Source organism: Xiphophorus maculatus, chromosome 22 (genome assembly GCF_002775205.1).
Source record: "Xiphophorus maculatus strain JP 163 A chromosome 22, X_maculatus-5.0-male, whole genome shotgun sequence".
NCBI lineage: Eukaryota > Metazoa > Chordata > Actinopteri > Cyprinodontiformes > Poeciliidae > Xiphophorus > Xiphophorus maculatus.
Window position 1 is genome coordinate 28,909,008 of NC_036464.1, and position 12,071 is coordinate 28,921,078.

At 41.2% G+C, this 12,071-nt stretch overlaps 1 protein-coding gene across 2 annotated transcripts in view; it reads left to right on the plus strand.

Moving 5' to 3' along the window:
• piezo1 (piezo type mechanosensitive ion channel component 1) overlaps positions 1–12,071 on the plus strand; it is a 73,391-nt gene that overhangs the window by 42,616 nt on the left and 18,704 nt on the right. For both annotated transcript variants that reach the window (XM_023327049.1, XM_023327050.1), the window contains exons 17-35: positions 581–708; positions 1,136–1,299; positions 2,401–2,577; positions 2,693–2,818; positions 2,923–3,123; positions 3,222–3,426; positions 4,147–4,251; positions 5,084–5,240; positions 5,323–5,566; positions 6,727–6,823; positions 7,196–7,361; positions 7,731–7,820; positions 7,973–8,088; positions 8,199–8,267; positions 9,558–9,658; positions 9,737–9,881; positions 10,505–10,576; positions 11,265–11,437; positions 11,596–11,693. In XM_023327049.1, the coding sequence (XP_023182817.1) occupies positions 581–708; positions 1,136–1,299; positions 2,401–2,577; positions 2,693–2,818; positions 2,923–3,123; positions 3,222–3,426; positions 4,147–4,251; positions 5,084–5,240; positions 5,323–5,566; positions 6,727–6,823; positions 7,196–7,361; positions 7,731–7,820; positions 7,973–8,088; positions 8,199–8,267; positions 9,558–9,658; positions 9,737–9,881; positions 10,505–10,576; positions 11,265–11,437; positions 11,596–11,693 (2,634 nt within the window). The remainder of the gene's footprint in view (positions 1–580; positions 709–1,135; positions 1,300–2,400; positions 2,578–2,692; positions 2,819–2,922; positions 3,124–3,221; positions 3,427–4,146; positions 4,252–5,083; positions 5,241–5,322; positions 5,567–6,726; positions 6,824–7,195; positions 7,362–7,730; positions 7,821–7,972; positions 8,089–8,198; positions 8,268–9,557; positions 9,659–9,736; positions 9,882–10,504; positions 10,577–11,264; positions 11,438–11,595; positions 11,694–12,071) is intronic.

The following is a 12,071-nucleotide window of genomic DNA, read 5'->3' on the forward strand; positions in this document are numbered from 1 at the left end:
CGACTCTTAATTGGGTAAAATTTCTGGATTCTCTTCTCACTGTGACTAACTTCACTGAATGAAGAACAAAAATTCACCAAGCACAGACATACAACTTCAGTTTTTGGGTTGAAAATGTGTTGGTTTTTTTTGTCTGATTTTGCAATTATGTTATTTTCATTAATTGCAGTGACTTGAATGAAATATTTTTGCAGAAAATTTGCGGTACAATTCCACAATAGTGCAAAACAAGTGCTGTTGATTTTGTGATTGCTGGATTGGGAAAAGATGGAGGGAAAAGTGAATGTCGTTTGGCAATAAAATACAAATTTCTTTGATATGATCGATCAAATAATAGTTAAGCACACAGTTGCTGTCTTGAAGGTTCAGTTTGTCTCTCTGGAGTTAAACTCCAGAGAGCTGTAGATGATGCAGCACAGACGACCAAAGACAAATATTGTAAAGGGTTGACTTCGCTTCAAGATCTTCCTTTTTTGTTACCCACCCAACTTGGAGTTATAATGGTCGAGTGTGGCTTGAACCTTTATGTTTGGTCCCCCTGATCAATCAGACATCTTTTAAAATTATCTTCTGCCTCCAGGAGGAAGAATAAAGAAAGAAGGGAGGAAGTCGGCTCTGGTAATGTGAGGGTAAACCCTGAAGAAGAAGAACAAGAAGTAGAAGAAGAAGAACTGGTGGAAGACAATGATGAAGAATCCGAAGATGAAGGTGAATACTATTATTTTTTTCTTTGCATTTTGAGATGTAAATCAGCATGTTGTTATGCTATAGTATGGTTCTATTGGTATAATCCCCACATGTGACAGATATTTTTATAATGGTATTCACATCATTGGTACAGTTGCCGGGTAAAATCCAGGTACCTGAACTATAAATAACTTTCTTCATAAAAGATAAAGTTTAGCTTAGAAAAACCTATTACCAACTGGAGCTAAACTGTACAATTTTTTTTACAGTTATCATTTTGGTATGGATGTATAAATTACCTTGGAATTTATTATTAGAATGAATGAACCATATTTTTCTGTATGGTAAATAAATAATCATCAAATTCACATCCTGGCGTGATTGTTGATGGTCTCTGTTCTGTCTGTGAGGACTCTCCGTATTCAACTTAGTTTCTCCCTCATTCCAGAGTTGGTTCCCACTAAGTGGGGCCTGGTGATGGACAGGATTCTGGTTCTGTCCAGGAAGTTCACCGACATCCTTACTAAAGTCCAGGGGTTCCTTTGGAGAATTCTGGAGCTTCACATCCTCAAAATGGTGGCCTTTTTCTCCGTGTGGGTTGCACTTGAAGAGGTAAATATAGAGAGAGTGACAGTTATGAGAACATGTTGTAGTAATGGCTGTAAATCCTGTTTCTGTGTGGCCCAGACATGTCAGTGAGGTTAACTGTGCTCATAAATAATACTTGGAGTCCATCTTCACTCTAAACTGACTCTTGATTAGTTTGTTCATAATATATCCTCCATTGCGTCGACTCAGCAACATTAGGCGACCTCTAGTGACCATGTATGGAAGCTCAAGTGTTTACTACACGCGTTGTCTCGGTTACCGACAAAAGGGAGTGCTGCATGATGATAGGATTGTGAAAGTATGTATTTTAGCGCAAGAACAAGGCAGTTTGGATTTCCCCTCCCATACCTAGAAGTGCCTCCTCTTTATCTGAAAGCAGTTGCACAACCGTGGCCAGGTCAGGTGCTCTCACTGAGCGACTCTGGCAGCAAATATGTGGAGGAATTTAACACTTAAGAAAGTAGCTGTTCCAGGGTTTTAAACCGGAGTCATGTTACCTGATGCTGTGCTAAGTGGCTTTGTCTCAGAGTGATAACTCTTATCTGAGTGCATTTGAATTTGTAACACACTGGTATTTATTCAAACACTTTGGCCAAGGACTAACAGAAGAATGTCACAGTTGGATGCTCCGACATTATGATGAACACACACATCAGACCTCGCTTTGCTGACGATAACCTGGGCTAACTTTGAACTTCTAGAAGGGCCTCGTCAAAGACGACCCGATTTCAAATTGGTGGGCTACCGATAAAAGTTAGTCTTATCTCGGAAAACCAACTTCTTCTGCCGTAGAAGATTGGTCAAATATTTACCCAGAATTATGTCACATCGTGTTGATGGCTACAGTAAATGCCGGGTGAGGGTGCAGCCTACTGACAGTTTTATAGCACTGTGGGTTTCACAGTGTTAGCATGTGAAGGAATCCAAAATAAATGAAAACTTGCGCATCCAGCTGTTGTTTGCAAAATTCCTTGAAGTTGTTTGTTGTATTTTTATTCCCTGCAGGGAACTTGTGTATTCTGGTATATATAAATGATGTTAAAGTTCTGATTCCTCTTGGACAGTGTGATGTAATCTTTGCCGTCTTTCTTGTCCCGTCTGAAGCCATCGGTGATGAACCTGGTTCTGGTGGTGTTGTGGTCCCTGGCGATGCCGTTTAGCCGCTTCAGGCCCATGGCGTCGTGTCTGTCCACGGTCTGGGTGTGTGTCATCATCGTCTGCAAGATGCTGTACCAACTTAGTGTGGTCAACCCCACGGAGTACTCCTGCAACTGTAGCATGGTAAGACACACCTCGGCTCCAATGAACGCAGCAACCTGGTGTCATTGGCTCTGTTCTCTGTTGAAGCTTTAGCTCTAAGTTGCGTATGTTGCTGTGTGTCTTTAATCTCTGATAGCCGCTAACAAACACAACCAACCTCCTACCAGAGGAGATTATGAACTCCACACTTTACAAGGAGCCAATAGATCCAGCCAAGTGGTTTGGCATAAGGAAAGATGCGACTGCTTTGGGGTACAGCAAGGTAAGGCCAATTCTCATTTCCCCATAACTGATTCTGTTGTGTTGTGGAAGATCAAACATCGGATGTCATTCTGACATGGTTTGTCTGTCATGTGTTTGTTCCAGAATCATCTGATCGTGCTGATGCTGCTTGTGTTTGAGGCTACAGTGTATCGTCACCAGGCTCACCATTATCGGCAGCTCCTGCGATCCCCCCCCACCATACCGACTCTCTTCCCCTCTGCAAAGAGAGACACTTTGGACAACGGCCTCGTTCCGTGCTTGAAGTACCTGCTCAACTACGCCTTCTACAAGTTTGGGTTGGAGGTGGGCCATTATCGCATCACATTTTCACTGCACTGCACTTCTGTCATGCTTCAAATGCATTTTAATCCTTTAAACTCTCCCCCTTTTCCTACAAAAAGATATGCTTTCTGATGACGGTGAATGTGATTGGTCAGCGGATGAACTTTTTGGTCATAATCCATGGCTGCTGGATGGTGGCCCTGCTGGTGAGGCGGCGGCGAGCGGCGATAGCCAAGATCTGGCCCAAGTACTGCCTCTTCCTGTCCATCTTCATGATCTACCAGTACCTGCTGTGTGTGGGCATTCCTCCTGCTCTCTGCATAGGTGAGTGCTCCGAGGATGGAAGAACAGATGGTTCTGCTCATTTCAGGATGAATTTTATAATAAGACCATTCAGGCTTGTAGTAGCCTGGCGGGCCTCCAGACTTTACTCGCGTCCTACCAGGCTAAGAATAGTTTGTTTATGTATTCTAGATATTTTTGTTCACCAGTGATGGCAAGGACGGTTTAAATAGTCGCTTCAGTGAAACTGTTTGAAGCACAAACAATGGCAACATAGTGTGGTCAGTATGTGAACACATACAGAGACTGAGGTCTTTATTTATTTCACTGGAACTGTGTAACCACTGCCTGTCTCCAAATGCTAACAAGTGCATCAAGTAAAGTGACAAGTCACAGAAAAAAAATATCAGGACACTTTAATTAGGATAAAACAATTGAGGTGAAGAAGATTAATATTTATTTGACCTATTTGCCTTTTTTTAAGACGTTACAGTTGGTGTTTAGGTATTGTTTATAATGTCTTCCAATAACCCATGATTATCTGGTGATATTTTCAAAGTTCCTGACATTTTTAAACTCAAAAACATGGTGGGACGCTGACTAAAATCAAATTCTTGAGGATTTTGAATCAATTCAGAATTGCCAAATATAGGAATTGTGTTTCTCTGTAGAATCTGGGTGTCAGAACCAGAAGCCGCCAGCTGTAATCTCTGAAGTCTGGTAGATTTGACCTTTTCTCCTGTTCTCTGTGTGTCTCTGCAGATTACCCATGGAGGTGGAACAATCAGCTGTTGATGAGCTCAGCGCTCATTAAATGGATCTATCTGCCCGACTTCTACACCGTGCCCAACTCCAAAAACCTGATGGGTCGGTTTGGTGCCTCTGTGTGGAGCGACTGATATCTGAGCAAATCATAGATTTTAATCTCATTTTAGAAGCATTTCTTTGCTTTGCTTGTGCTTTTAATGGCTGATGGTAATTGTGAATTGAGCAGTTATTCTGAATATTTGTGTACTAAAGTCCTTAAGGGTATGTAACTTTAACAACAACAAAAAAAAACACGTTTTTTTTACGTTTGTTGAAACTGTCACTATGTCGTCACAGTATGGTATGAAACAGATCATCTCTGAAAAAAATCGAGCTTCTCCGCCTCCTCCCAGTTCTCTCAGTGCTAATTAGAAACAACTAATCAGAGTCTAGCGGCAGGTTTTAGCGCTGTCAATCACAATCTTGTGTGGCGCTGATCATCCTCTCTCCCCTCCCCCCATTGCTCGCTGCTACCGCTACAACTTTTCCCTACCAGCACATCTTGTTGTGAATTCAATGCTGGTTCGCATAGCCACCAATGACAGTGGATAAACGGTTTTTCTGTTGTTTCTCTGCCATTAGCACATTTAGCAGCGAGTACATGAGGTTGAGGGATAGCGCTAAGACCCTCCTTCTGACTCTGATTGGTTGTTTGTGACCGGGAGTCTCATCAGATACTGTCACAACATGATGACACTTTTGACAAATATGCAAAAAAATGTATTGTTTCTAAGAGTTACATACCGCAGTGTTAACCTTAAGATGTGTGTAATTCTTCAGAGTTTTCTCAGTGTCCATGTGTGAAACAACTGAACTGAATCTGTTAGAAGTAGGCCAGTGTTCCAGGTTGATGATGAGGAGGACGAGGGTCACGTCTTGTTTCTGTTCACAGCGGACTTCCTGCTGCTGATGTGTGCATCCCAGCAGTGGAAGGTGTTTGAGTGTGAGAAGCAGGAGGAGTGGATGGTCCAAGCAGGAGAGAACACCGATGAGCCTGATCCAATGGAGGGCCAGCTCTTTAACCCGGCGCCTAACTTCATCAACTGCAGGTGGAGTTTACTGAACTCCGTGTTCACAAATGGAAACACTTCTCTGGATCTGTTGTGACGTGACGCCGTGCGCCCCCTGCAGGAGTTATCTGGACATGGTGAAGGTTCTGGTGTTTCGGTACTTCTTCTGGTTCGTGCTGTCCATGGTGTTCATCACAGGCGCCACCCGGATCTCCGTGTTCGGACTGGGTTATCTGATCGCCTCCTTCTTTTTCCTGCTGTTTGGAACCAAGCTGCTGGTCAAACCGTCCAGAGTCCGTCTGATGCTGTGGGACTGTCTCATCATCTACAACGTGGCCGTCATTATATCTAAAAATGCCTTATCTGTGAGTATAAAGCTTCTGGTTTGCTCCTTGTCTGCCCTGTTTAGAGAGATGTTTTGTTCATTTTTAAGTTTGTGAAAGTTACCGCTTTATTGCTTGAATTTACTAGAATTATTAGAGTTATCCCCTGTCCCTGGAAGAATAGCTGGGGATTGACAATGGATGGGTATAACAATAATTTGTTATTGGCGTTAAGCAGATACTGAATTACCTAAAGATTGTTCATGCCACTTTACCGTATGCAAGAGGCAAATTAGCAATATCAGGCATACTTGGTTATAGTGTTGTTGTTGTTATTATTATTATTATTATTATTATTATTATTATTATTATTATTATTATTAGTAGTAGTAGTAGTAGTAGTAGTAGTAGTAGTATTAAAATATTAATGAAACTCATTTTAGGGGTATGTAGATAATTTTATTGTTGCTGCTATTGCCAAACACGATTATGAAACTGATTTACAGAATAATCTTCTCTTCCATCATTAACAGTGTTTCAGTCACTTCTTACTGTAAAACCATCTGATCTTATCACTAGATGGCAGTAAAACACATCTAATATGATTTTGTGTGTTGAATATGCATCAGCAGTCATCCCAGCTTCTTTGCAAGGTGGAGGAATTGCTGTTTTGATTGTTGATTCTATATTGCATTGTGTTTCTGTGTTTGTAATGATGTAAAGCACTTTGAAATGCCTTGCTGCTGAAATGTGCTATACAAATAAAATCTGATTGATTGATTGTTATTTGGTTGAGTAAAACATTTCAGCTAAGTGATCCCAACCACTGGTTTTAGTTCTTAAGTTTGTTGCGACGTGTCTGTTAGCTGCTCTGCGTGGCCCCTCACCATGTTTGTGACGTTCGAAATTCTGACGGAAAAAAATATTGAATTATTAAATAGTCAGTGGGAGCACTGAAGTCAAGTAACTAATTTACAGTCATTCTATATTAAAAATATACAATGAAAGGTGCAAGGTACACTCCAGTGCAAGCAGTCAAAGCACTGAGAGTTTGTTCTTACATTATCCTTTCAGAATCTGTCATAAAAAACTGAATGAAGTTTAACTTTCTTTCTCGGTCTCTGTGTGTGTGTGTGTGTGTGTGTGTGTGTGTGTGTGTGTGTGTGTGTGGGTGTGTGTGTGTGTGTGTGTGCGTGTTGCAGATCCTGGCCTGTGTGTTTGTGTCTGAGATGCAGGCGAGGTTCTGTTGGGTGATTCAGCTCTTCAGCCTGGTCTGCACAGTTAAAGGATATTATGATCGTAAGTCCTTCACTTACCACCTGATGTCATTTATACTGTAAACAGACAGAATAAAAGTCTGGTTACAGTATACATTATACATGGTATAAACCAGACATTTATACTGTCTGGTTATACACACAGTGTTGGTGTTAAGCAGATACTGAATTACTTAGTCCCTTAATCTCTAGGTTACCTAAAGTGAAAGTTAGAATTCATATGAAAAAATATTTAGCCTCAGGGGGAATTGAGGATTTAGAAAATAATTACTCTGAATTACAAATCCAAGTCTTATTTGAAACAGGCTCTTTCTGTTTTGCATTAATCTGTGACAGATTCCTGATTATTTTCTCCACGTTTTCCGTGTTTTTTTTTCTTTTTTTCTTCTCCCAGCTGCTGCGGTGAGCGGCGACACGTGCAGTCTGCCAGTGGAAGAAGCGGGCATTCTGTGGGACAGCTTGTGTCTGCTCTGCCTCCTGCTGCAGAGGAGAGTCTTCCTCAGTTTCTACTTCCTGCATGTGACAACAGAGCTGCAGGCGTTTGCCAAGCAGGCGTCGAGGTAAAGCGCAGCGTGAACCCAGAACAGATTTCCCTAGCTGTTCCGAGTCGTGGATTTAAGCGGCTGAACACACGGGGCCTGGCTGAAGCATTTCTACCATTTGAACCTTTTCACATTTTTTGAAGGGCAATATAGTTTACACAGATCCATTTTGTTTGTTGTTTCTGTTGCTTTATTTTAAATGTCTTCCAGGTTCCAGCGTTAAACGTTCATTAGGGTTTAAAGTTTATCAATCCTTCAGAATGTGTTCTTGCCAGCAGAATTTCACTTCACTGTGAAATCTCAGTTGTTTATTTGTTTGTGTTGTCATTATTTTCTGCGGATACTCAAGAAATGTACCAACAGGCATTCTTCTTTTCTGTCTCTCAGAGGGTTTGAGCTCTTCAGAGCCAGTATCATGAAGAACGTTAAGTTTCACCAACAGATCGAAAAGAAATCGCTGTCGCAGCTCAAAAAGTCGTGAGTTTTCTCTTTATGAAATGATAAACTGATTTTAAAATGATATGAAGCTCAGCAGGAGTTTTGGAAGTGCAAACTAAAACGGTCTTGATGCTAAAACGTCTTTTGTCCTTTCTTATTTTCCTCCTTTCGTTTCCTCTTTCTCCGCCCAGCATGCAGAGGATTCGCTCCAAGCAGCAAAAGTACAAGGATGGACAGAAAAGCGGTGACGTCTCCACGGAAACCCAGGAAGCCGCCTCAAGCAGCACTGACCACTCCTCTGAAGCTGGTAAATGTAGTCCACCACTTCTACAACCTTCATGTTGTTCCTTCTGTAAATGGCGTCACTAGTTTCATTCTTTTGAATGGCTTTAATCTCATGTAAACCTTTCATTCCAGAATCCCAGAAAGACAAGAAGAAGTCTAAGAAGAGAAACTGGTACCAGCCGTGGATCGACCACGCAGGAGGTACCGTCTATTCATCCATAGCCTGAAACTTTGCTGCGTTTATTTTATATGATAAATATTAGTGCATGATTGTGAATTGGCTCAAAATTTGGAAGTGGTTTTCAATTTCTTTCTTTCGTTTCAAACCTCAACATGGAGTTATTAAGAATTAATATTAAGAAGGACAAACGTTTCAATCTGTAGAAGTTCAAACAGTGTTCAAAGTTCTGACCCGAGTCCATAAAACAGGAGGCAGCGAGATGAACGCAGAACGCAGGGGCGGAGCCAGGGGAGGGGGTACTGGCCCCCCTGACATCTGATTGGCCCCCCTAGTCCACCCTAACCTCCACCCCGATGATTCACATGTAACAGCACCAGGTCATTCCTACACATTATTTGGAATAAGCCACACTAATGTCCAAAGAAGAAAAACAATAATAAATATATGAAAAGGAAATGTATAAAACTTTATATAAGCCCGTGTGATGATATTAAGATATTAATAATGAAACAAATGGAAATTTACAAGAACAACAAAGAGAAACGTAGCCCAAGTTTTGGAAAAACAGAAGGAGTCAGTGGAGAATAGCTGCAGGGAACCGGAGGGAAGGAAAGGCAGCTGGGGAAGACAGCAGGCAGAGGGAAATTATATGTTTATATGAATATTATATTTTCAGCAGCGGAGCAAGCTGCCAGGTAATGAGAAAAACCAAAGGAGAAAGCAGAGAGAATGAAAAAGGGGGAAGCAAATCTGAAATGAATCAAAGTGGTAAACAAAACAAGGAAACACTCATTTAAAGAAAACAAACATCCCAAACACAAAGAATGAGAATAAATAAGCTGACATGGGGAATAAAGTGGCAAGATGTGACCAAATAAACGATAAAGATGCATTTAAAACAGGAACACGAATAAAACTAAAAGTCCAAGCATCTACATACGACAGCAGGTAGAAACACGCCCAACAGATTTCCAGCTGTAATTAAAGCAGAATGTAGTTATACAGAGTACAGAGCACTGCCACGCTTTCTTTCCAGAGTTATATTTGTATTAAAAAAAAAGATCATTTTACATCATTTTGCTCATCCTCCACAATTCTGTCATATAAAATGCTAATAAAGCCAGTTCAAGTGTACGACTGTTGTGTGGCTAAACATGAAAAGGTTCAAGGAGTATGAATACTTTTGCAAGGCGAGGTAAATAACATTTTAGTAAAGTTTTTTTTTCTTTACAGAATAGTTAGTACTGTATCTCATGCCAGAGCCTCCAGTATAATCTAACAGAGTGAGTTTGTTTGTGTCTGCTGCTTAGTCATCCACTCAGGAGACTACTACCTGTTTGAGTCTGACAGCGAGGATGAAGAGGACCTGAACTACGAAGAGAAGAAGCCTCAGGCTCAGACTGCATGCCAGGTCAGAACCCAACACTCGTCCTCATAGTTCATGCATGTCGATAAATTAGCAGCTGTTAAATGGAAACGTGTCTCCCAGTTGGCATACCAGGCCTGGGTGACGAGTGTGAAGGCAGCTTTGAGAGACCGCCAGAGACGTCAGGGACACATGAAGGCTGTCAAAAGAAAAGAGTCAAAGAAAGGAGAAAGAGGAGGTTCCCAACAGGAGGCTCTTACTCTGAAGGGTAATGACTTTGTGCCAATGAAACTTAGAATCTATTAAAAGTCTTTGGATTTGACTGAAATGGATCTTCAAATGGGTATTGGTAACAATGTGCCCGATCCATAAGTGCAGATCTATTCAGTCTAATTCTATGATTTGTGCGTCGAGTGACATCATACTTTATCATTTATTTTGCATTATCTTTAGATTTCATAGTTGCACTTTCTGAACAATTTGAAAGATTTGTTGCCGTTTATTTCATACATGTTTGCCTGAAGTAGTTGACCTGCGGTTTTTGTCAATTTCTTTCTTTATTTTACGTTGACTGTTCGACTCCTCATTGCGCCGACTGAGCAAATTAAACTTGTGTTGTTTTTATGTGTCTGACCAAGCTTGTGAATCTATTGGTGTATGTCAGTACTCTGCACCTATACTGGTGCAGGGTTATCAAATAAGTGTGTAATTCTGTCTGTATTTTAAAAAAACAACAACAAAAGAAGCATTTTTCTCATTCCTAGTTATGATGAATTGCTAAACTACAGTACTGTGCCAGGTAAAGTAGCTCAGCTGTGCTGCCACAAGCTCATCAATCTCTTGTTCTCTGCATGTGTGTGTGTGTGTGCATGTGTGTGTGTGTGTGTGTAGCTTGTGCAGATGAAGTTTTTGAGGAGGCCGATGACAGCTGTGAAGTTGAGGAACCTGAGGAGGAAGAGTCTGGTAGGTAAACATTTACAATGAATATCCATAATATCCATGGGTGTTGGATCTAGCCCAGAGTCTGAAGCTGCACTCTCATTGGTCGGCTTCAGCTGTGGAATAAATTACAACCAGGTGCTATTTTAGGGCAGAAATACTGCTTAACCAAACACTAAGCAGTTACTGAATAATTTTAAAATGTGCTTAATCTCTGAGGCAGGAATAATAATAGTAGTTATATTTGTAAAGACTTATGACAAATCAGAGCTGTCAATAAGCGCAAAAATGAAATAAAAAAAATGGGATGAAACTGGTCTTTTGAAATGTCATATTTATGATTCACAACAACTTTAAAGTTTTGTACCTTAGGGGAAAATTTCGTCCTGCATTGCTGCTGAATTAAACATATATTTGCACTTTTGTATCTGGATTGAACATGTGGAGTATTTCCACATGTTCAATAATATTTTTATTCATTGGCATTCAGTTGAGGTCTGATACTGTAACTTCCTGCTGTTATGTTTTAGTCTTCTTTTCTTGTCATTGTTTAATTCTAATCTGATGTTATATTTTTCATACGTCCTGGTAAAACACTTTGGTGGCGTTTTAATCTGTTTTTAAAAGTGCTATGTAAAATAAACTTGACATCAAATTGGCAAGAACCATCCGAGCTAGGACACGGCCTTGAGCTTTTTGCTGTGTGCTGCAGTGCATGGAGAGATGGTGCAGAAGATCCTGGACATCCTGCGCTTCCTGTGGGCCATTATCCTGGCCATGGTGGACGGAGTGACCCAGTGGCTCAATCTGCTCACGAAGCAGTACAGAGACACATCCACGGTCCTGTGCAACGAACGCTACTTCATCATCCACAAAATTAAGCAGGTGTGTGCAGAGCTGAAACCTTTCTTCCTTTACATTGGTTTGTTTGTTGGACCAAAATGCGAAGGAACACAAGCATGAGGATTTTAAAAATAATAATTATACAGTTGTACAATGTCTGTCCCACAAACGCTGAATTTGTGTCTTCCCGGTTACTGCAGCGGGACACAGCCGAGTCCAGAGAAGACCTGGTGTCCCAGAACAGTGAGAGTTCCAGTCGGAACACAGGTTTGGATCCAGAACAGGCTGCCAGAAGCAGGTCAGTGTGACGCTGACCATAGCTTCTTCTTACCCTCCATGTTGTTATTTATATTGTCAACGTGTTTCAACATGCCACAAACCGTAACTGTGGTAAATATTGATCAACGCAGCCCCATGAAGTAGGAAAAGGTCGTACGTTCAGGCTAATGTTAGCGAGTCCTGGACCTGTTCACTGGACTTCAACTGGTGACCCAACTGTGTCTGATGTAAACTAGTTCTTATTCTAGGAGCACCAACATCAGTCTGATGCTAAAGGAGTCTTTGGGTTGAACAGCTTCATTCTGCCACCAGACTAAAGTCCTTCATGCTCCAGTGAGTCTTTAGGACTCAGAGGGAGATGGTGAAGATGTCATAGGGTACATTCAGTAGATCATGA